At 48.8% G+C, this 26,177-nt stretch overlaps 1 protein-coding gene across 1 annotated transcript in view; it reads right to left on the bottom strand.

The window, feature by feature from the left end:
• Positions 1 to 15,532: 15,532 nt before the first annotated feature.
• VPS53 (VPS53 subunit of GARP complex) overlaps positions 15,533 to 26,177 on the bottom strand; it is a 136,060-nt gene continuing 125,415 nt past the window's right edge. Inside the window, exons 20-22 of the mRNA XM_049636716.1 lie at positions 21,607 to 21,744; positions 19,987 to 20,091; positions 15,533 to 19,481 (exon numbers count right to left, since the gene is read on the bottom strand). Coding sequence (XP_049492673.1) covers positions 19,311 to 19,481; positions 19,987 to 20,091; positions 21,607 to 21,744 — 414 coding nt within the window. The 3' untranslated portion in view covers positions 15,533 to 19,310. The remainder of the gene's footprint in view (positions 19,482 to 19,986; positions 20,092 to 21,606; positions 21,745 to 26,177) is intronic.

The raw sequence follows: 26,177 nt of genomic DNA, 5'->3' as shown, positions 1-26,177 counted from the left end.
GCCGGCAGCCGCGGCCCGGGCCCCGCCCTCCGCCCCGCCCCGCCCCGCCCGGCGCGCGGGGCCGAAGCCGCACTGGCCCAGCTGCGAGCCTCGGCGCCAGGGGCCGCTGCGCTCCCGCCTTGCGTCGCCCGCGCGGCGCTCCGCACCTCAGCCCGGCCCGCCCGCAGCTGCCGATCCGGGCGTGCCGGCAGCGCCGGGCGGGCCTCGCAGCGGGAGGAAAGGCGCCCCGGCCCCGACCGGCCCCGCGCCCCGCTACAGGTGCTGGAGCCTGCTCGCCCCAGGCTCCCGATGGCGCCTTGTTCCCTGGCCTTGGCCCCGCAGAGCCCGGCGGGCGCTAGTCCTGGCGGTCGGGGGAGCCAGAGTTGAGTCCCGGCCTGTAGAGAGGCCTGGGGAGCCGGCCGAACCCAGCGAGCAAACAACTGGAAATTATTAATAGTTAATGCTCTTCGTATGGCTCCAGCCGCCTCTTGGCTCAGCAGGGCGGGCTCTCAGTGTGTCTCTGGCTCTCATTTCTGCCCCGGAGGGAAAGAGGACCTACTCCGAGTATCCTCAGGAGATTCGGGGGTGGGGAGACACCACCCCCTGGCCTGGCTGCTCTGCTGAACAGGCTGTGACCACACCAGACAGGGAAATTCTGCAGTGGGCGCGAACCGGAACCTTGAAGGACTTGGACAAGCTCAGCAGGCTGCCCACTGGCTGTCCGGGGGGCCGGGGGCTCTCCGGTGGGGGCCACAGCTTCTCATTCAGGGAAGTTCCTTTCTAAAAACCAGATTGGGGGATTGCTCCCTCCTTTGGCTTGACAGAGAGGCCCTGAGTGGGAACTCGTTTCAATAGCTGTCAGCTGTAGCTATTCTCAAATCTAGTGCTTTTGCTCACAGAGACCTCCGTGATTATCAGTTACGTATTGGAAGCTCGCACCCCCACCAGCCCCCCTACCCTGGGAGTTTCTGATGGGTGTTTAGCTCAGAGCCTCAAGCAGGAGGTGTGCCTAGACCTAGCTGGCAGGTGCCAGCTCTGGGCGGAGGTGTGTCCTGGCCGGAGGAGAGGCGAGCTCTGTGCATGCCCCACGATGGCAGCCAGTCTGCATCCTGGCAAAAACAAAGGATACTTGTCCTGCCTGGGACCTGTTAAAGTCAGAATCTAAAGCGAGTAGATGTTAGAGGTCTGCTGGCAAACTTCAGCCCTCCTACCCTCCTTACCTCATCATTTTCAGGTAACAGAAAAGGGGCTTGACTCGGTCCAAGTCACATAGCTGGTACAAGGCACCTTGTCTTGGATGGTCCCCAAGGTTTCGTCACTGGAAAAGAAACCTGGCAGGTACCTCTGTACTGGGAGGTCATTCTTTCATTTAGGGCCCCGTGGGAATAGATTACAAAGTCAACGGAGCACAGTGTTAGCTCAACGATGGACTGTTAGCAATGGGCCTTGTGAGATGGGCCAAGTAGGTGGCTATGTTGATCCCACCATGTGCACACCCCAGACTGCCCTGCCTCAAGTGGGGCATCCCAAAAGGGTTGGCAGTGCCTCTTGGGGTTGTGGCAAGCATGGGGTGTTGGCAGTAGGAGGACTCAGCGCCCTGGAGGGAACTCACCCCCCAGCATTCCCAGGTAGGTCCTAAGAACTCTTCCCTAATCCTGGTCAGGTTAGGAAAGGTGTCCAGGAAGATGGCAGTTGCTCCAAGGAGGTGATGGCCTTCAAGGTCATCGGCCAGGAAGAGGTGGAGTGTGAGACTGTGGAACGTTGGCATGTTAGGCCAGTGCCCCAGCTCTCTCCATCGAAGTGCGGTCTGTTGTGGGGAGCTTGGGAGGGGTCTCCACCTGCACCTGCTAAAACCCTGGAGCCCAGCACTGCCACCCTCTGAGGGAAATTCTGAAGCATTTAGATTATCCACATTCTGACAGAAGATCCACAGAGACATCAAAGTTGCCAAAGTGAGCCAGGGGATCCGAACCTCCTGGCTTTGTGGGAGCCAGGTAGATCAGAGTGACGCCTTTGAGGCACCCCTTCCTCCCTGGCTCCAGGGTCATCAAGCAGCTGGCCCAGGATTTCACATAGTCCTCTTGGCCATCAAAGTGGACCCGAGAAGCATCCACACACTGACCTCAATCCTGCCAAAGTTTTGTCTGATTCCCAAGAACAGCTCCTCAAATCTACAGTGGATATCAGGAACTCTTCAAGTAGAGCTCAGTCAGGGCTTTCTGAATCCAGAGGATATCCTTGGCCCTCACCCAGGACAACTACCAAGGAGTTCCCGAAGCATAAGCTGATGGCCCACCACGGCCTCCTTCCCCACAGAGAAACCCAGCATCGACACACACAAGAAACTGGAGGGGCTTGAAGAGGTATCCAGCTCCGGGTCTGGACACTGATGGCGGAGTAGAGTTGGAGACCAGGGTCCCAGACAGACTCCCGTGAAACAGGTGCACCCTCTCCCAATAAGCTGCACCAAACTCTGACCCTCCATTGGCTCCCAGTCAATCAAAAGACAAAGAGGAAGGACCCAAGGTTTGTACACTCTTGCTAGACTGTCCTTGAAGAGCTTCAAGGTAAGTCCGAGCTGACTGGAAGCCACATGGGGACCAAGGAGAGGGTGGGGAACATCCTGCCTGCACAGGCATCTCCATCGACTCATGGCATTCCTGATGGAGATGAGCAGAGGTTTTCTTACAACAGAAATTATCCAACTTCAACCTGACCACGTGTCCTTCTGGGTGGGAGAGCAGGGGGGCTTCCTTTGTAACTCAGACTGGAAATCAGTTGTATTTCCTCAGCCCTGAGCAATGAGTTCATGCTGTAAATGTACTGTGGTCCTTTGGAAGATCCCCACTTCCCTGGGCTCATCATTGTCCTACATTCTTATTCCAGATTGCTTTCCACGGGATGTTTCTTTAAAAAATCCCTAACCAAACCTTGGGAGGGATGATGGATTCCACCTTTGCCCCCTCCCGGTCCAGCTTTGAGGCCTTCTTCTGAGGCATAGCTGGGGCACACCTAGAAATCAGGGGGCAGCTACACGAAACAAAACAAGACCATGGAGCCTGCTTAAGAGTGGACTCTTCTCAAAGCTGTCTTTTCAGAGCGTGCCAGGGCCATTGTCCCCCTGCCTGGTTCACAGAGACCGGTGTCCTCAGAGGACTTGGCTTCTGGCCTGGGGCCTTTCTCAGCAGGGTCTGAGGAAAAAAAGATGCCTAACAATGATGCCAGTCGTGCATTTTCCCTTTTTCTGCACTAAATTAAGCTGGTGGCTGAATAGAGTTGAATCAGACAAGAACAGGGCAGGACCCCCACAACTGCGGCTGTTTATTGTTTTGGAACAGCCTGTCTTCAGTAAACCCAGCCAGCCAGAGGATTAAAAACAGCGACGGCTCCAGCATGCTGGCCTGTGCCCCGTGCCCCGTGCCACCTTGCAGTCCCAGCGCATTGGGCCCTGGAGTTCTGGAATTCACAGAGCAGTGGATTTGCCTTAGTGTTGAATCAGGTCCCTCCCATTCCTTCACATGCACCTGTATCAACCAAAATGCTTTTTTTTTTTTAAATTAAACTTTATTTCCATAAGTATTTTGGGATTAAGATTAGAGTTTTCAAAGAACATTGAAAGGGACCTGCCATATTCAATAAAAAAAAAAAAGGAACTGAATAAAAAGATATACTCACAGGAGTGTGTGCACAGGCATTGGTGAGGATTGGTCAGGTGAGCCCTGACACTCACAAAGGTGGTGTGAGCCCCATAGAGCCAAGGGACACCCAAGTTCTGGCTTAGCAATTTCAGGTTGAAGTGGGCCTGAGGGAACAGGTCAGTTCCTCTTCTTGTTTTTTTTTTTTTTTCATGTTTTTTTAAATGTTTATTCTTGAGAGAGAGAGAGACAGAGACAGAGACAGAGCTTGAGCAGGAGAGGGGCAGAGAGAGACACACACACAGAATCTGAAGCAGAATCCAGGCTCTGAGCTGTCAGCACAGAGCCGGACATGGGCTCAAACTAACGGACTGTGAGATCATGACCTGAGCTGAAGTTGGATGCTTAACCGCCTGAGCCACCCAGGCGCCCCCCCCCCCCCCCCCCCCAGCTCAGCTCCTTTTGTGACCTTTCAACTGGGAGACCACCTGGTCAGGTGGGAAGACACCTGGTCCAGCACAGCTGGCGACACTAACCTAGAAACTGCATGCAGCTTGGGATGGAGTCAGGCTGGTGTCCCCTGGGGGGAGAGCCCTGTGACCCCAAATACGACTCCGTCCTTGAGGGCTCCTGATTTGTAAGCTGAGAGCTGTGCTCCCAAATGCTCCCTAGTTACACAGAAAAGGGCCGTGGCCTCTGCAAAATAAAACCCAGATGGGATTTTGCAGAGAGCTGGGGCACATGGCCTCCTTGGACCTGCGTCAATACACTTGCACTCTTGGCTCCGTTCTGTGTATTCACACTGGACAGGACTTGCAGCCCAGAAAAAGAGCCCTTAGTTGAGCAATTGAAGTTAAGCCCCTTGGCTCCTTGGCTGAAAGGCATGATAGAAGGGTGTGCTGTCGCTGTCCCTGGGCAACAGATGGCCGGTCCGCGCTGCCACGCTCCAAAGGCAGCCTCGAGACGCCATGGTGTTTCAGGACCACCCGGGGACGCCGGCCTGCCCGGGCTGTGTGGGAAGAGATGGTGAGTGGGAGCCCGTGGAGGCGGCCAGTTGGCTCCACAGTGATGGTCTGACCCATGGTGTCCTTCCTGGGAGCCAGGGCCCCTAAGTGCTTTCCTCTCCTCCCCCAAATTCAAAGCAGGATACTTGCAGGCAGGAGGCGGCTGTGGTTTGCAGCTATGTACAACTGGAATCTCTTGATACTTGCTGAAGACATTTACGTGCCTTTGAAGAAGTGTTTTTCAGTTTTGAGTCTTTACTGAAAATTAGCCAGGGGTGGGGGAAGGACTTGATGAGGGAAGAGAGGTCGTGAAGAAAGTGTTGTCTCCTGTTTTCCCAGGCAGTATCGCTGGGGGGTAACTGGAATTTGACCTTGCACTTTTGCAGGATGACCCCAAGCATGGACAAGCATTTCTGGAAACTTCTGAAGGTGTCTCTCATGTGCTCATAAATAAATCTGGTCATACACATGGGATGCCTGCTATTAATTTCCCTTTTCCTGCCCCTACCGCCCCTGCTTCTGGTTCTGCTAAGTCATGTGACAGTGTCCCACCACGGCCCCCCAGCAGGCTGCCCTTGCCAAGACCACCATCAGCCATGCCACTGCCCCTTACCAGGCGCTACCCGGAGCCCTGAGGGCTGCTGCTGCTGCCAACACAGGCGGTGGGGGGAGGCTATATTTGTAGTGCGGTCCTGGAGCAGTGTGGCTTCCTTTATGCCTGCTTCCTGCCCTAGGACTCAAACTTGAACCCTGAAGGGCTAGGCCAAGAGGCAAATAGTAAAACAAACAAACAAAACCAAAACCCCCCTTTGAATTCCAAATCCCTCTCCCCTGAGTCAGGCCTGTCCTTCTGGCCCCTTCTCTTAGAGGCTCCGGGGTCCTGCACGGAAAGAGGTTGCTGGACCTGGGGATGATGAAGATACTCAACTCTAGCCTCAGCTGGGGACCTCTGCTCCACCAGACAACCATCAAATATCACCCAAATCCCATCTCAACATCTTGTTTTTGAAGACTGAAAATTGGACTCTGATATCCCAGGGAGATCAGCTACCTTCCTTTACATCAAGGCTGTCTGTCTGCCTGGCAGGCTTTTCAGGCCAGAGCCGCCAGGTAAAGTATCAGAGAAAGGGCCTTCTGGTGTTAGTGGGTGGTATTGGAAGCAGGAGTTTCTAGAATGCCAGACGCCATCACCTTCCACATCCCAAGACAGGCCTTCTGCATAGGACACAATGCCTGCCTGTCCTTCTATACGCTTGTAGTCAAAAGAGCAGTTAACACAAGCTCGGCCGGGCCTTCCATCTCACACGGACAGTAAAAAATCTGGGTTCAGGGGTGCCTGGGTGGCTCAGTCGGTTGGGCGTCTGACTTCAGCTCAGGTCATGATCTCATGGTTTGTGGGTTCGAGCCCCACGTCGGGCTCTGTGCTGACAGCTCAGAGCCTGGAGCCTGCTTAGGATTCTGTCTCCCTCTCTCTCTGCCCCTCCCCTGCTCATGCTCTGTCTCTGTCTCAAAAATAAAACATTAAAAAAAAAAAATCTGGGTTCTGGGCCCCTCACTGAAATACTATTTACCAGCAATCTCCTGGCCTTGTTCCACCAGAATGCATTTCACTTCTACTCCCAAGGCTGGTAGCTCTTACCAAAATCCGCTTGGGATTCATTTGAGTAAGCCTGCTCTCCCACAAGACCCATTCATTCAACCAGCACCTACCAAGGGCTTAGTCTGTGAGAGGCAGGGTGTGGGAGCACAGAGGGGGCTCCACCCGGCCTGGGGAGGAAGGGAGGCGAAGCTTGGGCAAAGATTTCCGGAGGAAGTAGCATGTGTGCTGATCTTAGCACACCAAGTATGAAACAGGCGGGCAAGGAAGGGGCGGGGAGAAGGCAGAAGGAACAACAGGTGAAGGCTGGGAGCTCTGATGGTCTTTGTTGATTACCGAGAAGTAGACCCTAACGCATCCTCTCTACCAAATGCTACCTGCTTCGTGGTCAACCTGGGGACCTTTCTGGTGGCCACACCCAGGATAAACTGCCTAAACTGGGGATAAAGGGCATGTTGGAATCCAGTCACGTTTCCTTGAGTTTGCCTAACAGTCTGGGACTAGATCTTGAGACCTCGTCGCAGAGCTTTGGCGGTCATCTTTCTCTTCTGCCTTAACTTCACTGGGTAGAGAGCACTGAGCGCTGCAGACCTGGCCAGGGCTCCAAGTTCAATCCCTACTGGAGTCAATTAGTTCCACTCCCGGACATGCATCCTGCAAAGGTGATCGAGGGAAGCAAAGGTTAGGGTGGCTGGCTTAGTCTAGACATGCTCTCGGCTGGAAATGCCATGTCAAGTACGCGGCCACAAGCTGTTAGTTTTCTTCTTCACTTGTAATGAGGATTGTTTTGTGACTATATACACTGGCAGACGAAAGGTTAATACTCTTTTAATTTTTTTAACTGGACTCAGTTTAGCTCCTATGCCATTTTCTCTCAATGGAAAACTGTCTTGCTAACTCAGTGTAGTTTCTTCTCTTCTGGAAATGACTAGTGGCTTTGGGTAATTAATATTCTTGTCTTTCTGTTTTGCCTGGGTGGCATCTGGAGGGGTTTATAGAACATCATGGCAGCAAGGATGGGGTGGCTGGGATGAGTGCCTGGTCCACGGTCATCTTCCTCTCTCTCTGGCCTCCACTAAAGTATAGCTTGTTTTCCTGGGCCCTGGAATGCTACCTTCTGCTTTCAATATCCATAGGCCACCTGTTCCGCATCACAGTTGCCCTAGCCTAAGGTATCTTCCAATGAGCTGGCCCTTTCACTACTTCTGGGAACTCAGGGGGCTTGGGAGCCGTCACCTCCCCATGATGGGAGCGTGAGGGACTCTGTGAGGTGCACCTCTGTCAGGCCTGTCTGTCTACATAATACCCTCACACACAGTTTTTCTTCCTTCGGGTGCCTTGTTGAATGCAGGGCTTCTCTATGGGGTCTGTGGTCTCCTAGGTTGATCACTGGAAGCCAGGTAATGTCTTCTGGATCAGGAGTTCCCTCAAACTTATGGGGGGTCTTTTCCACCCCCAGAGGGCTCAGCCCAGAGTGGTGAGGTTCTGGATTTCTTTTCAGTGACCTTCAGCCTCTCTGCCTAGTCATATTCCCTCTAGTTTTTCCTTTCCTGACCGTCAAAATCCTCCTTTAAAATGGAAAAAGATACTTATGTCAAAATCCACTGTCCTGTGATGATAGCGTGGATTGTAAGCAAAGTTCTCCAGAATTTTGGCTCTTAAAATTTATTTTTTTAATGTTTATTTATTTAGAGAAAGAGAGAGAGAGAGAGAGAGAGAGAGAGAGAGAGAGAGAGAAGAGGGTGAGTGTGAGCAGGGGAGGGGCAGAGAGAGAGGAAGAGAGAGAAAATGCCAGGCAGGCTCCAAGCTGTCAGCACAGAGCCTGACCCAGGGCTTGGTCCCACGAACTGTGAGATCTTGACCTAAGTCAAAATCAAGAGTCAGATGCTTAACCAGCTAAGCCACCCAGGTGCCCTGGCTCTTAAAATTTAATGGTAGGGGCACCTACCTGGCTGGCTCAGTTGGTAGAGCATGTGACTTTTGATCTCAGGGTGGCAAGTTTGAGCCCCACATTGGGCACAGAGATTAATTTAAAAAAAATTAAAGGTACGTGTTCAGAATAAGAAACAAGGGGCACCTGGGTGGCTCAGTCGGTTAAGTGTCTGACTCCGGCTTAGGTCATTATCTCACATTTGTGGGTTCGAGCTCTGCATCGGGCTCTACACTGACAATGTGGAGCCTACTTGGGATTCTCTCATTCTCTCTCTCTCTGTCCCTCCCTGACTTGCATTCTCTCTCTTAAAATAAATAAATAAACTTTAAAAAATACTTTACAAAAGAGAATAAGAAACAAAAACAAAACAAAATGCTATCCCAACACTCTTGCGTTGCCAACCATGGCTTCAAAGACCACTCAAGACTTTCCTCTCTACTACAAAATCACGAAAGTCTATATAGGTCTAAAACTAGGAATTTAAGCTATTCCATCTCTATCCTTTCCCCCATTCGCACCTGAGGACAATGCACACAGGACACCCTGCCTGCTCCCGGAGTGGTGGGGAAAGTGGAGAGGTACAGAGGAATAGGAAGGATGCCCAATTTAACATCAAACTATCACCTCTCTCATGCACAGAGGATAATCATTGCTGTCATGAGGGACCCAACAAAGCACGTCCTCCAGCAGCCCTGACCGTGAAGGAAGCCACAGGTCATTCGCTTAATAAGAAAGCTTTCTTGCAACATGATACGGCACCAGTTGGGTCACATTTGGTTTTATGCAACAAAACCCAAAGGGGAACTTCTGCTTCCTGGGTCTCCTTGGGCACAGCTGCAACCACATCCTCTAGATCAAGGAGCAGGAAAAAATATCCAGGGCAAGTGATGTGGAGAAGTGGGCACACACACCATCGAGGACAGTGTGCAACAAAACCATCTCTGTGGAGGATGTTTTGGTAAAGAGCTAGCAACCTTCTAAATGTGCACATCCTTTAAAGGGGAACAGGACAATTTTAGAAGAGTATCCTACAAAAAGACGAGAACAAGTAAGCAAAGACACTTACACAGAGCCTCACTGATGAGGTGTTTCTAACAGCCAAAGAATACAAACCACCTGTTTATAGATTGATGGGAGACTAGCTAAATCAACAGTGATATATCTGAACTATAAAATACCAGGCAGTCACTTAAATCAATAGATCTCTATATGCTGAAGAACAAGATGTCTTAAATTCTGTTGTTAAGCTGCTTACTATTGACTTTTTTTTTTTTTTTTTGGCAAAAGCCCCTCTTCCCCCCACCCCCCACAGTATAGAGACAAAGTCTAGAAGAAGAGCAGGACTTTTGGTATCTTGCCACATTGTTGTTGTTTTTAATTTTTTTATGTTTATTTTTGAGAGAGACAGAGAGCAAGCAGGGGAGAGGCAGAGAGAGAGAGGGAGACACAGAATCTGAAACAGGCGCCAGGCTCTGAGCCGTCAGCACAGAGCCCGACGCGGGCCTCGAACTCATGGACTGTGAGATCATGACTGGAGCCGAAGTTGGATGCTCAACTGATTGAGCCACCCAACCCTGCCTCCCCTGTATCTTGCCACACTGTTTTAACTTATTAACAGCAATACCGATATGATGCTTTAAAGAGGAGTATTACTGTTGCAACATTTTATAAGGTAAAGAAAATGGAAGCAGCAGCCCAGGAAACACTCAGAACCATCAGTGTTGCCAGTTAGGAGACAGGAGACTGGCTGGAGTGAGGTTCACACCAGCTCCTTCTGAGAAAGCCTCTGAACGAAGAGGAAGTCCCTGGGCCCAGTCGGGAGACCACGGAGAGGGGCTTCCCCATGCTGAAACCCCACCTCCCAGGCCTTCCGGGGGCCCACAGTCTTGACTTGTTGGGGCAAGTTGCATTTTCTCTTGATTAATAATTCAGAGATCAAGGATCAAGTAACCGTATTGGTTGACAGTGAGAGTTGTCAAGTGCGACTGAGTCTAAGGCTTGGTGATGCAGGAGCCAGGGAAGGGAGGTGGTGCCACAGAGACATGGGGGGTTCCAGGAAGGCGGCTGAGCCTACCTGGGGGTTACACAGGAGCTAATGATGGGACGTGAAGGTAGGCTGAGGGGAAGGACACCAGCTAAAAATCTGAGAAACCTCGAAGGCACAGCAGGTGTTTGCACCTGTGATGAATACATTGCCTGAAGGAATCTGGAGTGAAGACCTTGGGGCCTGACCACAGTCAAGGCTCACTCAGGTCAAGAAGAGCCAGTGAAGGAGACCAAGAGGGACTGGAACAAGAAAGCAAGGCATCACGGGGGTTTCGGGAGAATTCCCGGGGAGGGGTGGGGAGGACTCATCAAATAAATGGAGAGTGCACAGAGAATGGAAGTTTAGCAAGATCATCAGCGACCTCCAAGAAACATTTCTGGAAAGTAGCTGACTGGATACCTTATAAGAGGAAACGCGTGTGGGGGATGCAGGCAGAGGCTGTCCCTCTCATCTGAAATGATAACAAAAACAACAGCAGGAGCATGGGGGCTGGGAGGGTGGTGGGATCATAATGGGGAGAAAGCAAGTGTTTGAAACGCTCAGAGCCTCAATTTCCCATCTGCAAAAGAGAATTTGACTGACGTTCCCAAAACAAGTAAACATGCTACCTAATGCTGATGCTCCGATTTGGAGCTTCCCGACCCCAGAGCCAAGCCACCGCTACAACTAATGCGCAGCAAATGACCACACCGATCCCCTCAGCAATGGGGCTGTGTGTGGGGGCACCCTGAAGCAGCCACAGTCCCTGCGCCCATCACCTCTGGCCTTAGCACCCCATTTGCCCAAGCGTGAGGTGACAGAAGCACAAATGTTACCATTTCTAGGTTTCAAGTCCCAGGGGGTTGGGGAAGCACCAATACACAGGTGTAACCTGTGGGGCTTGTGGGAGATTTGAAAGAAGGATAGGCTTCCCCTCAAATGGTGCCCAAGCCTCCGCCGTCCCTTCCAGTTGGCACGGTTTTGTTCTTAGAGCACAGCTGCCTTGCACGGGGGTTTCCTTGCCTTCTGATGTCCTTCTTCCTTCCTCCCCCACTCCCTCCCTCCCTTTGTTTATTTTTGAAGGAGAGAGAGATAGAGTGTGAGCCGGGGAAGGCCAGAGAGAGAGGGAGACACAGAATCCAAAGCAGGCTCCAGGCTCCGAGCTGTCAGCACAGAGCCCGATGTGGGGCTCGAACTCACGAACTGAGATCATGACCTGAGCCGAAGTCGGACGCCCATTGGACTGAGCCACCCAGGGGCCCCTGATGTTCTTCCTAAAGGTGGCAGGGCCAACCCCAGGAGGTGGCCTCCAGGGTTCTCCACCTGGGATTTGGGTGATGGGTCAGGTGTGTTGCTGACTGGGTAGTGAATTTCAAATGAAACGGTGCTCTCTCCTGTACGAAGGTGACGCTGCCCCCCAGCCCACCCCACTCCACCCTGAGGTCAGAAAAGTCATGCGTGGCAGCTATTAATGAGGGTAGCAGTTTCCAAACTGACTTCTGGGCGAATCTGGAGTTCTTCAGAGATGTTCTGGTGGGCAGAGGAGCTCCACAAAGGTTCAATATTAACTTCTGCCTAAGAGTGCATTTTAAAAAAAAATTGTTTTTTTAATGTTTGTTTATTTTTGAGAGAGACAGAGACAGAATGTGAGTAGGTTAGGGGCAGAGAGAGAGGGAGACACAGAATCCGAGGCAGGCTCCAGGCTCTGAGCTGTCAGCACAGAGCCCAATGTGGGGCTTGAACTCAGAGCTGTGAGATCATGACCTGAGCCGAAGTCAGACGCTCAACTGACTGAGCCACCCAGGCGCCCCCCCCAAGAGTGCATATTTAAAACCTATTCTAAAAACTAAACATTTGGGGCACCTGGGTGGCTCAGTCAAATTAAGTGTCTTGACTCTTGATTTCGGCTCATGGTTTGTGAGATCGAGCCCTGCGTCGGGCTCTGAGCTGACAGTGCGGAGCCTGCTTGGGATTCTCCCTCTCTGCCTCTCTCTCTCTGCCTCTCCTCTGCTCACCTGCTCTCTCTCTCGCTCTCAAAAATAAATAAATAAACATATTAAAAAATACCTAAATATTCAAGACTGTAACAGTACAACATGCATCCTCAAACGTGTCTCGGGTGCAAACGTACGATGATACAGACCCTTTGTGTGTTAACCTGTGCCGTTAGGGCTGCTCACGTACCCGTAGACCTCAGGATCAAGAGTCCTTGTCACATCTGTGTAAGTGTGTAAGTGTCACATCTGTGTAAGTGTGAAGAGTGTCTGGGATTGCAAGGAGGGCTGCTAAAACAGAACTGTGTTAGCTGCAAATTCTAAGCTGGATTAAATCAAGCTTTCTGTATTCTGTGCAACCAAAGCCAAGCACAGAAATAAGTTGGATGCCGGGATTGATAAAGTGTCATCCATCACCTGAGATATTTTTAAAATGCTTTCTATTTACTGCAGTGGTTTCAATGCTCTCTCTCTGATTTGCTTTCAAAGTTACTTGAACTTGTAACACGTATTAATAAAATACTTGTTCTGCAGAGCGAGAGTCCCACGTAAAATGGTGTCTCGTGAATTTGAAAGCCACAGGTGTGGCACAAAGAGCATGGGTGGACCGAGACAGGAGTCAGACCCTGGCACCACCACCTGCTGGCCGTGGCAGTGGCATCTGCCTTCCAGGCCTCCAGGTCCACGTCGACAGAATGGAGCTGGCCACACCCGCTTAGCGGCGATTTTGATCCCACGAGGTAGCACCCCGTATTCAGGATACAGTAAATACTCAGCAGCTGGTTCCCATCCAGATACAGACAGCACGGAAGAGTGCAGACCCCTTGGTCCCCCTCACGATCAAAGAGATGATCTGCCTGCCCGACAGTATGGGTAGCCAAGGGCCCGGACGAACCCAGCTGGGACGTCACCTACAGTGGGCGCCCTCCTGTGACAGCACAGCCAGCCACCTGTAGTGCCAACGGCATGAATACTTTAAGAGCCGTGCCAGGGAGGCAACAGGCATGGGCACGAGGTCGTGGGGTGTCTCTGTGTGTGAATTCACGTTTTTCTTTCTACAACATTGGCTATTTTTCCGTCTGCCTGCTAATGCTCTTCAGGGTCTGCTCCAGGCAGCCCAGCCACAGTGCTTTAGTTTGGGAATAATTCTGGGGCACGCGGTCTCTCCAGCAGCTGGTCTGCTTCCCTTCTCCCCGAGAACCGCCTTTCTTTTCCATCAGCACAGAGCAAACATGCACAAGAAGATAGAGTTTCTCTCCATCACTTCACCTGGCTCTCCTGAAAGTGGCTGCCCGCTTTGCAAATAATTTCCTTGGCCTCAGAAGCAAAGGAAGGTTTGTGGAGAAGCTGTTCTTAATTTCTCACTTTTGAAAAATGACCCCAAATGGGAGGAGGCACGGCAATTGTACAAATTCCATTTGCTTACTGAGCAGAAGCTACCAGAGCCCTGAGATTAAGTGATAAACATCCCTAGGGGACAAAGCGCTGAACCCTGTTTAACTTTAATATCCCTCTATCACTTAGCATTCTCTGTATCAATATCCCCAAAGCGGATTGAAAACCCAGATTATAGGGATTCAGCTGGCCTTGGGAAAGGTCTAAACTTCTTTGAAAGGCAACTGTAAAGTAATGCAAATAGCTGGTGAACCTCTGCCTGTTCCAAGATATTCTTACGTAGTTTTTTGGGTATTGTAGGAAAGGGAAAAAAAAAAAAAAAAAAAAAAAAAAAAGGAGGGCAGGCAGGAATTCTGTCCCTGCCATGAATGGCCAGTTGAAGTCTGGTCTATGGACACCAGACACCGTATTTAAAGAATTTGTTTGGAAGGGAGCCTTTGGCAACCTTTCTAATTTGCCTTCAGAGGAAACGTGCCACATTTTCCACAACAGGCAGCCCAGCCAACACCACCAGGAGGAAGGAAGCTCTTTTCTGTCTGTAGGGTTATCCCTAAATACTGTGGAAATAGCAGCTGTTAGGACAAGGGGAATAGAGGGTTCGGAGAGTCTTAAAACGCTTGAATAAGTTGGATATCACAAGCATGACCTGAAAAGGCAAAGACTTGGGGCACCTGGGTGGCTCAGTCGGTCGAGCGTCTGACTTTGGCTCAGGTCACGATCTCGCGGTTCGTGAGTTTGAGCCCCGCTTCGGGCTCACTCTGCACTAACAGTGCGGAGCCTAGGAGCCCGTTTTGAATTCCGTGTCTCCTTCTCTCTCTGCCGCTCCCCTGCTCACGTTCTGTCTCTCTCTGTCCCTCAAAAATAGATAGACATTACAATTTTTTTTTTTAAAAGGCAAAGACTAGCTATTCCGCTGCTCACCCCCGAGGCAGCCTGCACACAGCAGCATGGTTATGTTGTCACCTGGCCATTTTGTTCAAGTCAGTCCAGGGACAGAACAAGCCCTATGGCCACCCACCATCCAGCCAGGCCGGGCACTGGTGGTTCAGGCCTGGCGAGCGATAATGGACATTTACTTCGTTTTTCACGCTGCCTGATGGCTGAAGAGCACGCAACCTGGTCTCCTGTGACCTACACAGTCCTATTAATTATAATCCCCTTTTACAGATCCTGAAAACTAAGGTTCGGAGGACTAAGGACGCGTCCAACGTCAAGTCAAAGTGCCGTAACCGGACCTGGAGACCAGGTCCTTCTGTAGAAATTTCCAGTCTCAGGCTGCTTTTGTTTCAGATGGACACATTCTTCCTACCCTGCTGCTCTCCAGTGGCTGGTTATATTGGTGACAAGGACGAGAACGGGGCAGGCGAGCCACCTCGCACTGCTCTTCTGGAGGGTTCTAAGGAAAAGTCTCTTTTCTCATCAGATTGATCTCTGGGTACCCCAGTTTAGTGGGGAGAGGGTGGAAATAAAGAATGGAAACTAGGTAAGGCTCTTGAAGCCAGCCTAATGGAAGTGCTGCAACAGATTTTCCACCGCTGAAGGAAACGCCAGACTTCCCAAAAAGTTCACTGCAAAATGCCCACCCACTTATTACGGAAACAGGATTAACTTACTGTGTACAGGACAGAACTCATCTGCAGTCACATGGAAAAGCAGGCTGTGACCGGAACAGTAAGGTGGAGAAGGGAAAGTCAACAGGACAGAAATTCAGAGCACAAGAAGGCTTCCAGATCGGACGCAACACACTCTACGCGTATTTAGAGGTGTCCAGCAGACTGGACGTGCCAGGACCGTGCTGATGAACGAGTCTGTTTTCAGGCACTGCTTCCTTCGGCCGTCAGGGAAGGGGCACATCTTCACCGGGGAGAAGGGGAGACGCTGCGGAGGGCCCGAGGTTCACAGGCTTCCTGATTCTTTCCTATTGTCCGTTCTGTTTTCTGTCATCAGTAAGGAAATACACCCTAGCAAATGACATCCAGTAATGCTTTAATTAACTGTAGTACTTTATGCTCCAATATGCACCACGAAATCACTTCCAGATGGGGGAAATGAAAGATATTTACACAAAAAAGCAGTCCCTTTATTTTAAGGAAATTGATATCTCCCACAAGTATAGAACTTTGAGGGTCTGGGAGGCTATCTATTTTGATAAATACTAGGATCAGACTGGAAATTGAGATTTACGATATAAAACGGATGCCAACTTTTCATGTGTCCGTGTTTCCAAGGCTATTGTTTAAATGGCCCGATGCAGTTCTAATGATTTTATTTTTAGAAATCTGACTTGGAGTAGAGAAGTGTGAAACACTTGCTCTCACTGTCAGCCAGCTAGTTATTCTGGAGATTTCTCCTCCTAGGGAGAGGAATTACATTTCCAGCTGTGACCTTTTGGCATTTCCCCTAGCATTCCGTAAACAGGGAGCTAGGTTTCCTTGTCCAACAGCAATTCAGGATGGGCTGGTGGAGCACCCCCACATCAGGCAGCAGCCGCAGACGTGCTTGCTCGCCCTGTCCGGTCCTAACTGTCACCCTGCTCCCTCGCAGTCTGCTCTCACTCTCGTTTGATCTGCACCCAAGAGCCGTCCTCGGCTTGAGAAAGGAGGCACCTTTTTCTGGGGGGAAAGTCCTAGGTACTAGTTCTTGGGTCTCTAAGAGAGGGAGGAGTGGCGACAGTTTCACTTCCAGAACCGAACTTGGAGGTCCAAACACTCTGTCCACCCATTGTGGTTCCTATCACATGGTTATGATTCAGACAGAAGTTTCTCCGGCCTGGCCACCCCTAAGCCAGCTATCAAGAAGTCTGTCCATAAAAGCAGATCTTCATCAATTATAAATTACCAATATGTATTTTAACCACATAAAGTGGCTTCAAGTTTTTTTTTTTTTTTTTTTTTGCTTTTTTTTTTAGGAGTTAGAGAAAGTGGGGGGGGAGGAATGGGCACAATATCTAATTTAGCTTAATAACAGAGTTCTTTGTTACTGTTTTTATCTCCTTTATGTATGTTATTTTGAAGTGACAATCATATATCAAATTTCTCTTTGGGGCCAGGTTGTCAAAACGGCAAGAATCTTAGTCTGTATGGGGACAGCACAATTCTGGCATGGTCCCTGTCATCAACACAAGCTTCAAATTAAAGCCCCTGGATGTTAGCAAAGAGTCTTTCCCATGTTGGTACCAGCTCAACGATACAGTAATTACACTTGCTTAGAGAGTTGGGAAAAATAAATCTTCACGAAAACGTGCTACGGGAACACTTTGATAAAGCAAATGTTGCTCTATTGCAATAGTTTCTAACAAGGGGGGGTAAATGTTCCAATCACCCACATGCCCAGACCCCACTCCAGACTTCCTGATTCAGAATCTCCAGGCAACTGTATTTGTAAAATGGGCCCCAGGTGATTCTGATGCATACCCCCAGTTGAGAAACATGCAGTCTTTAGAAGATGCATACGCGGAATTCAGACTCTATCAACGAGACATTTAGCATAACTCCTACTGACATCTGTGGGCTCCTTGGAGATTACTGACAATGTAATAAATCAAGAAAGCAACTTCCCTGGCTGTGACCACCAACGGGGGGGAAACAGCGGCTTGACATCTCAATGCGTTACGGAGCCGTACAGAAAACAACTTCTCAGAATGAACCAGAGAGAGAAGTGCGGGTCTATAAACACCGAGAGTGACAAGAACCAGGTGCAAGAGTCCACTGGCTCTCCCGGCTTCCCAGGTTGATGACAGATGGCTGAAGTGCCTGTGCTGTTTGGAGATGGGCCCATCGGCCCTTCTTTCAAGGGCAGGAAGAGAATGTTAACCTCCCTCAGTGCGCGCTGTGGGGCGTCACCGGGGCAGCAGGACGGCTGTCCCGGCAAAGTGAAGTCCGGGCAGTGTGCGGCCTGCGCTCGCCCCGTCCCCTCCCCGGCCTTTCTGCACTTTTCTCATTTAGCAATCTTTCCCTAAGAGAGCTCAGCCAAAGGTCACACCTCTTACTTTCTTCTTGGTGTTGTCCAGTTTGAGACGCTCAGCACATACGAGTCATACTGACTAGCAAGAAGAGACTGGAAGCCGGTGAAGAAGTGAGGCCTGGGATCAAAGCTGCGGCCGATGGGCTGAGTCTGGGACAAGGCTGATGGAGGGGAAGGGGCGCCGCACAGACTGGTTGCATTGGAAAACAAGAAAGGGAAAAATAATCAGTTCCTGGTCTGGTTTTCAAACCTTAAAGTTTCCTCCTTTATGGCTGTCACAAGTTTTATGGATTTTCAGGAAACTTCCTCTATCCTGAAAACTCATTTTTGAGCGCTATTTGATATCCCAATTTTATCCTGAGGGCCTGTTATGTGCATTTTCTGTAAAGAGCTCCTCCTTCCTCCTCAGCGCTCTCTCCCCACCTGGCCAACACATTGTTCAGAATTCCCGAACAATGCAGACACGAAAGGCGGCTGCCCTGAGGCTGTGGTCCCGGTTAACTGAGGCTCGGTTTCCACTGAACCAGGCAAGTCAGGGCAGCTACCTGACATGCTGCCCGTTCTCATGCTGCAGGATGATGTGGGGACTGAGTGGCTCTAGGGGGCAGCTCTCTTCTGCAAAGCCATGCTGGCTGAGAGCCAGTGGACAGGCCGGGCAGGCCGGGGGTCAGGCTGTGTTCTGGGCTGGCGCAGGCTCTGAGCAGGTGTTTGAGGTCAACATTCTGTTCTGAAGGTATGTCGTTCTGGCACCTCACATCACCTCTGTCGTTTCAGATCATTCTGGAAAGTAATGTGGGTTTGAAAATACATGGCCAGGAAGGGGATTAGAGGGTCCAGGCCTCCTGTGCTGTCCCACAGCATCATCTGAGGAGAAAGCTTAGGACAAGGTTTCTAGGAAAACTTCCTAGTTTCTTTTCACAGAAGGCAATGCCTCCCCTAGAAGTCAGGGCTAGAGTGGGAATAAAGAAATGGAGAAAATAATCTGCTTACAGCATGCGGGGAGTATGCCGAGCAGAATCCTCTCTCCAAGGCAGATATGGGTGTACCCCCATACCCAGGCAAGGAGCCCCAGGGCACAGAGGGCACCTGCTTCTGAGGCCTAGCACATACAGTCTTCCTGGGTGAGACACACAGAGGGACTTTCTCCTGAGACACATACAGAGAGGGGACCGGAGATTACTGAGATAACCTGGCCTAGGCATGACAATACATACCAGGAGATGGATCTAGAAGGAAGAATGCACCTGCTTCCACTGCCTTCATCAGGCAAGACGAATGTCCTACAGCTGTAATGTGCCACTGCATTAGCTCAGGCCCCAGAGCCAAGCCCACAGAACAGGGAGCACAAATCTTAGGGTCTGGCTGCAGGGGTAACCTCCCACAGCAGCAAGTGGAGGAAGGGGTGAGATCCAGGGCTTCTGGCCAGGTGGGGCAGATAGGGCCACGTGCCAGAAGGCGTGACAGCAGAGGTGAGGCTGTAAAGCCAGTGACGAGCAGCTCACGAACACAAGTGAACCGCAGGGCCCTTTCACCCACCGCTGCCTCTGCTATAGAATCAAAGACCAACTCTGTAGCCTTTTTATCACCCTGCCCTTGCTTGGCTTTTGGATTAGGACAAGAATTAAGACAGGTCATGGAGAAGACACATGAACAACCCAAACGTCCCAGGAGGTTTCAGGATTGATGATCTGAGAGTCAGGGGGAATGCAGGATTGGTGGGGGGCTTCCAGGCAGCCGGGTGCTGAGGGGCACCAGCCAGGGAAAACAGTGCCCCATGCATGCTCCTACAGTCTCTTTTTAATCAGTTTCTCTAGTTTGCGGATGCGAGAGGATTCCTGTTCTGGTGTCGGAGCCAGTAGTGACAGTGAGCCGGAGCCTTCTGGCCCTGAAGGCGGGGTGGGGAGCCTCTGGCGCAGGAGCTCCAGCATGCTGCTCTGCTCGCTTCTCTTCAGCCCCTGAAGTTGAAAGAGAAAGGAGGGTAATCATGACATCTGGCCCCAGTAAGTCCCCAGGGGAGAGTGCAATATCTCGTGTGCTGTTAGCCACGGCTGTGCAAACAGCATAATTGCTCTAGGCTGAAGATGAACACTTCCTTCGGGGGCGTTGCCTGCCGTGGGTAGTAGCCTGAGAGAAGAGCGGAGGGAAGAAAAACGGGAAAAACGGGTGAAAGGAAAGGAGAGAAAGAAGGGGCGGAGAGAAGGGACAGTTCACTCCTTCCGCCCCCAGCCTCTGCTGAGCCTTTGGTTCTCCATGGGGCTCGGAGGTACCAGCAGAGTCAGGAAGTTATTTTGTCCGGGGTCCTTCTCCTCAGAAGACGTCTTAGAATCTGGTTTGTGGTCTGGGGCTAGGCAGATGCACTCTGAGAAAGCTCCCCAGGAGCCCGTATCCAACCCCCTGGTTAGGAACCACTGCGTGTGAGAAGGATGTGCAAGTGTGGACAAAACAAGACAGCGAGCTAACCTTCATGTCCAGTATCTTCTGGAAGGTTTCTGTGTTGCAGTCCGTAAGGAGTTTGATATAGTTGTCAACAAACACCACCAGCGGTTCGTGAGGGGCCATCACTACCTGCAGGGGAGGGAGACAAGAATGGGCCTGCAGGAAAACTCATGACTGGAAAGCAGGGGATCATTTTTCCTTACTTGCAAGCTGACCACAAAATGGATTCTGCAAGATTTCCTTAAGCGGCAGCAACCCTAAACTCAGAAATGTCCCGACGGCCTATTTCATCTCAACGTTCAATTACAGCAATGTTTCTTAAATTTATTAAAGCATAAATATCACCTGGATTGCTTTTTAAGTGTAGATTTCTAGGTGCCTCCCCTGAAGATCTGAACTCAGAGACCTGGGGTGGGGTCCTCCCACGTGGTTTTTAAGTATCGGGACCATTTGTGAAACGCTGTGCCGGAGAGCCTCCTGTTCTGAGATGGGGGTTCATGATACCTGCTCCTACTGTCCCAATGCGTCTTTATCCCTGAGGAATGACTCACGAAACCCATAGATCTAAATGGATTTTCTCAAGGACAAAAATCCCAAAGTTGCCTTTCAAGACTTAAAATCTGAACTTCATTTAACTACATGCACTTAAACTGTCAATTAATCTACAAACAGAAGGAAACTGAGGGCATCACAATCTTCAGATCCATTCCGCTTTGGTTTTGGAATGCAGGAACTCCTGAGAATGGACCAGAGGGTGACAAGCAGTATTCAGTCAGACACTCCCTGCAGATCGCTCCCCAACTGCACGCTCCCCTCTCCGGTGAGTGAGCCAGCTGGGGGAAGAAGCCGATTAGGCCGCTTCCAGTTTCCTCCGGCCTGGGCTCAAGGTCTGTGCAGGAACCTCACCTGGTCCCACTGATGGGACATAGCTACTCTTCACTCCCGCCATCATTCGAGCCATTCTGTTTGGGAGACAGGCCTGACAAGCTTGCAGGCCCTGTACTTTTAGGAACATTTCATGATGGTTCCATTTGTTCTCCAGCCTTCTCCCCTCCCCCAAACAGGCCCCCCTCTCTTCTCAACAAGTGCAGGTGAAAATCAGATGCAGGTGCTCAAGGCTTCAGACATTCTCCATATCATCACCCCACATATAATAGTTTGTTAAACGGGGCCTAAAGCCCCCGTTAAAGCCTATTTGCTGATCAGATTCAGTTACTGCAACATCTGCTTGGACTTCCTGGAAAGTTGCAGGGTATAGAAAGCTAAAGAGGTTTATGTGGGAAAGTGAGTAACTGATAGCTGGGCTAAATTCCTGCTGAGAAGTAAAGAGATCCTTGACTCAGACACTGATTCACAGCGACAGCCCCACCTAATTTCCAATCTTGGCCAAATCCTACAAGAGAATCCCATTACAACGAAAAATTCATTTGTCACAAAGAATTACTGATCCCCTGAGTAACTGTCCACTGACTTTCAACAATCTCTGATGAGGCCCAAATCTGGTCCAGCCAAAGAATGTGGACAATCCTTTGGGGCTGATGAGGACAGCCCTCATCTGTACTTTCAAAACCAGTAGTCCTTCGAATAAACCACCAGATGACCAGCCCCTTTTAATAGAAACCCTGAGGAAGACACAAGACCCACCTTGAGTATCATTTCTGCCCGGGTCATGCCTTTCACAACAATTTTAGTGTAACTGGCAGGTGCTTTCCTCACCACCTGTGAGCCAATGGAAGGTAGATCAAGCAGGACCATCTTCAAGGAATGGGTGTCCAGCAGCAGCTGTGGGAATGAAGCAGATTACTAGCCACTTCATGGGGACACAGCACTTAGTATACCTATGCTGATGAATACCATTTTCCTGGAGCGCCTGGGTGGCTCAGTCAGTTAAGTGTCTGACTTTGGCTCAGGTCATGATCTTGTGGTTCACAAATTCGAGCCCTGCGTGGGGCTCTGTGCTGACAGCTCAAAGCTTGGAGCCTGCTTTGTATTCTGTGTCTCCCTCTCTCTCTGCCCCTCCCCACCCCATGCTCTGTCTCTCTCTCTCTCAAAAAAACCAAAAGCAAAAGCAAGCATTTTCCTGATTTCTCCATTCTTGATGGAGAGAATTTGGAAAATCAACAGAAATATAAAAGGAAAAACATTTGTTACATACAATTCCCATTACCCAGGAAAAAACCAAGATGACACAGTTAAATGTTGGTAAGAGAGTAGATCTTAAATGTTCTCACCACAAAAAAGAAATGGTAATTATGTGACAGGATGGAGGTGTTAGTTAATGCTGTGGCGGGAATCATTTTACAAGATATTAACGTATCAAACTAACACACTGTGTATCCTTTGTACTCACACAATGTTATATGCCAATTATATCTCAATAAAGCTAGAAAAAATGTGGTCTAATTTCTGCCAGTTAAAAACTAAATTAGGAGCACCTGGGTAGCTCAGTTGGTTAAGCGTCTGACTTCGGCTCAGGTCATGATCTCGAGGTTCCTGAGTTTGAGCCCCGTGTCAGGCTCTGTGCTAACAGCTCAGAGCCTGGAGCCTGCTTCGGATTCTGTGTCTCCCTCTCTCTCTCTGCCCCTCCCCTGTTCCTGCTCTGTCTCTCAAAAATGAATAAACGTTAAAAAAATTAAAAAAAAAAAATCTACCGCTTAAAATAAAATGAGGCTATATCAAAGATACATAAGCAAAGGAAAAAGACAAACTAGAAAAGCGTATGTGCGGTACGGGCAAAGGAATACCATTCAGAACACATAAAGAATCCTATAAATCAACAAGAAAAAGATCAGCAACCCCAAAGCAATAATAACACCAACAGTGGAGCAAAGATTTGAACTGGCAACTCACAGAAGCAGAAACTGAAGTGCCTACAAGGCAAGTGAAATGATAGTTAACCTTATTAGTAATCTAGTAAATGCAAATTAAAACCACAATTGTATACCATTTCATAATCATGAGATAGGCACAAGTAAAAAGGTTGATGATATCAAGTGTTGGCATGGATACAGTGCAATGAAATTCACACTTGTGGTAAGAGTATAAATTAAAGCACTTTGGGGGGAATTCAGTAATATTTCCTGCTCGTGCATGTGCATAACCCATAACACAGCCCTCACACTTACATCCTTGAGAGAAATTCTTGCCCCCGTGAAAAATGTTCCCTGCATCCGCTGTCTATAAAAGCAGAAGACTGGGCGTGCCTTGGGTGGCTCAGTTAGGTAAGCGTCTGACTCTTGATATCAGCTCAGGTCATGATCTCATGGTTCATGAAATTAAGCCCCTCATTGGGCTCTGCACTGACAGCATGGAGCCTGCTTGGGATTCTCTCTCTGTCTCTCTGTCTCTCTGTCTCTCTCTCTCTGCTTCTCCCCCGCTTGCTCACACACATATGCCCTCTCTCTCAAAATAAATAAATAAACATTAAAAAAAAAAAAAAAAAAGTAAAACCAAAAGACTGGAAACAATCTAAATGTCCATCAACAGCAGAATGAACAAACAAATGGTGGCATATTCGTGCAATGGAACAAGATACTGAAGTTGAAATGAATGAACTCAAACAACATATATCAATGTGGTTAAATCTCAAAAAACATTGTTAGGCAAAAATAGCAAGTGGGGAAATGATACATTTAGTACCACTTGCATAAAGTTTTAAAATGCAAAACAAAATCACGTATCATTTGAGAATATATACACACGCAACATACCAAAATACACACAGGAATGATAAAAATCAAGATCAGAATAATGGTTACCTTTGGGCACGGAGGGAGGGGAATGGCAGGGTAGAGTCCACAGCGGGCTTCGGTAGTAATTGTAGGATTTCCTTTATAAGAAAAACTAAAGCAAACTAGAGCATGTTAAGATTTGACCCAGCTACGTGTTACACCAGTGTTCCCGACACTAGTTCCTATACTTTTGTTAACTGGGAATATTAACATTTTCTCTTTTTGTCACTCCTTCTCTGTTTTGTTTTTGTTTTATGGAATGCTATTTGACGCTTGGTGAGGATTCAACTTTACCTTCCATGTAGCAAATTTTCAGAGGCTTGTCAAAATCAAAGCCATGTCTTAGCATTATTTGTCGGTGGGAAAAACACGATTAGGTTTTAAAACACATGAGGATACTTCCTACTTTTTCTACACTTCCTACTTCCCAGAGATATATTATATGCATAAATAATTGTATAGTCTTAAGTGACAGGAAGAGTTTTGAATGAACTTGACATAATTCTCTGGGTCTCCCGTATCTTGAGAGAGATGACATTTTCAGTCCCTGGCCAGTCACAATAAAATTCTGTTCTCACCAGACAGCTGAACAGATGGAGACCTTGGTCTCAGGTTTTACAAAAAGCAATGAAGTCAGAAAAGGCAAGAGTTAGTCTGACAGAGACTTTGCAGCTGTCTATAGGAAGTGCAGGTGAAAGGCCCCATTTATCATGAAAATCTGCTGGCTTTCCCCTTCGAAAATAGCTAGCAGTTCATCTTCTTAGGCATGAAGCACTGGAGAAAGAGATGGCCATCAGCCAAATTTGTTTGAGCCTCAGAGAAAATTTTTGGGGTGCTATAGCTCTTGTCGGTGTGCTCTTGGGGCATAAGGCTGGCCAACACCCCATGCCCGTGAAAGGTCATCACCCAGCAGCAGAAAGTTTGGAGGGTTCACTTCTGAAGCCTCTTACAACTCTTGGGGGACATCGTGACTGGCACTAGTGATGAAGACCTTAAGAAGAGAAGATCAAGGCACACGCCTAGAAGGCATAGAAGCACGTGCACACTGCTAAGTTCTTCTTCAATGAGGTGGCACAGTTCAAGATACAAGGAACGAATGGACCAAGGTGAGGAGACATGCCATTTCTTTTCTTTTTTAAATTTACGTCCAAGTTAGTTAACATATGGTGCCCTTTTTCTTTTTCTTGAAAGATTTTACTTTTAAGTAATCTCTATGCCCAACACGGGGCTCGAACTCATAACCCTGAGATGAAGAGGTGCATGCTCCACTGACTGAGCCAGCCAGGCGCCCCTCCTTTCTTCCCCTTTTAAATTTAGATGAAAGCTTCATACAGTAAAGTATAGGAAAACCAAGTGTATAGCCTCATAAACTTTTACATACATAGACTCTCTACTGTCTAATTAAAGATAGAGGACATTTGTGGTATTCCAGAAGGCTCCCTCGTGTTCTCTTCCAGTCAGTGCTCTCCCCGCCTTCCCGACAAAGGTAACTACTCTTCTGCCCTCTGTGTTAGTTTACTGCTCATTACCCTGCCTATGAGCGTTCTTGTACATGTCTTTGATGCATACACCCTCATTTCTTCGGGGTGGAATCTGCCCAATGTAGAATTGCTGGGTCATGGGGTAGACAGATACATGTTTAACTTTAGTAGAGATGGCCTAACAGTTTTCCAATGTGGCCGTGCCAATCTCCATTCCTACCAGCGATGTATGAAAGTTTCAGATGCTTCGCATTCTCACCAACACTTGGTATTGCCAGTCTTTTTACATTCTGGCCATTCTGATAGCAGTGTGGTTTTCATTTACATTTCCCTGGATGATTAATAATACATTTATCGGCTTTCCAGGTATCTTCTTTTTGAACTGCCTATTTAAGTCTTTTGCCACTTTGCTACTGGTTGATCATCTTTTTCTAATTGATTTATTAGGTTTTTTTTTTAGTGTTTTTTTTTCAATTTTATTGAAGAATGACAAATACAATTACATATATTTAAAGTGTACAATGTGACGACCTGGTATGCATATATACTGTGGAGTGATACCAAGATCAAGGCAATTAATCGTTTTTGTGTGTGTGTGGTGCTAACGCTCACAACCTGTTCTTGGCACATGTCAAGTACATAAAATACCTATTATTAATTATAGTCATCATGCTGTATATTAGGTCCTCAGAACTTATTCATCTTGTAACTGAAAGTCTGTACCCTTTGACCCACATCTCCCAATATTCCCTCTTCCACCAGCCCCTGGCAACTCTCATTCTATTCTCCAAGTCTATGCTTTTTGTTTTTGTTTTTTTAGATTTCACATATAAGTGATATGTCAGAGGTTTTAAAAATATATTGAGAATGAGCACTTTGTTAGTTGTATGCATTGCAACTATCATCTGCTACTCTGTAGCTTGTTTTTTGATGAAAATAAGTTCTGAATTGTAATTATTCCAAATAATCTTTTCTTGGACGATTAGTACTTTCAATGTTTTGT

Source organism: Panthera uncia, chromosome E1, assembly GCF_023721935.1.
Source record: "Panthera uncia isolate 11264 chromosome E1, Puncia_PCG_1.0, whole genome shotgun sequence".
Classification (NCBI taxonomy): domain Eukaryota; kingdom Metazoa; phylum Chordata; class Mammalia; order Carnivora; family Felidae; genus Panthera; species Panthera uncia.
Note: the sequence above shows the minus strand (reverse complement) of the source record. Positions and strands in the feature narration are given on the sequence as shown.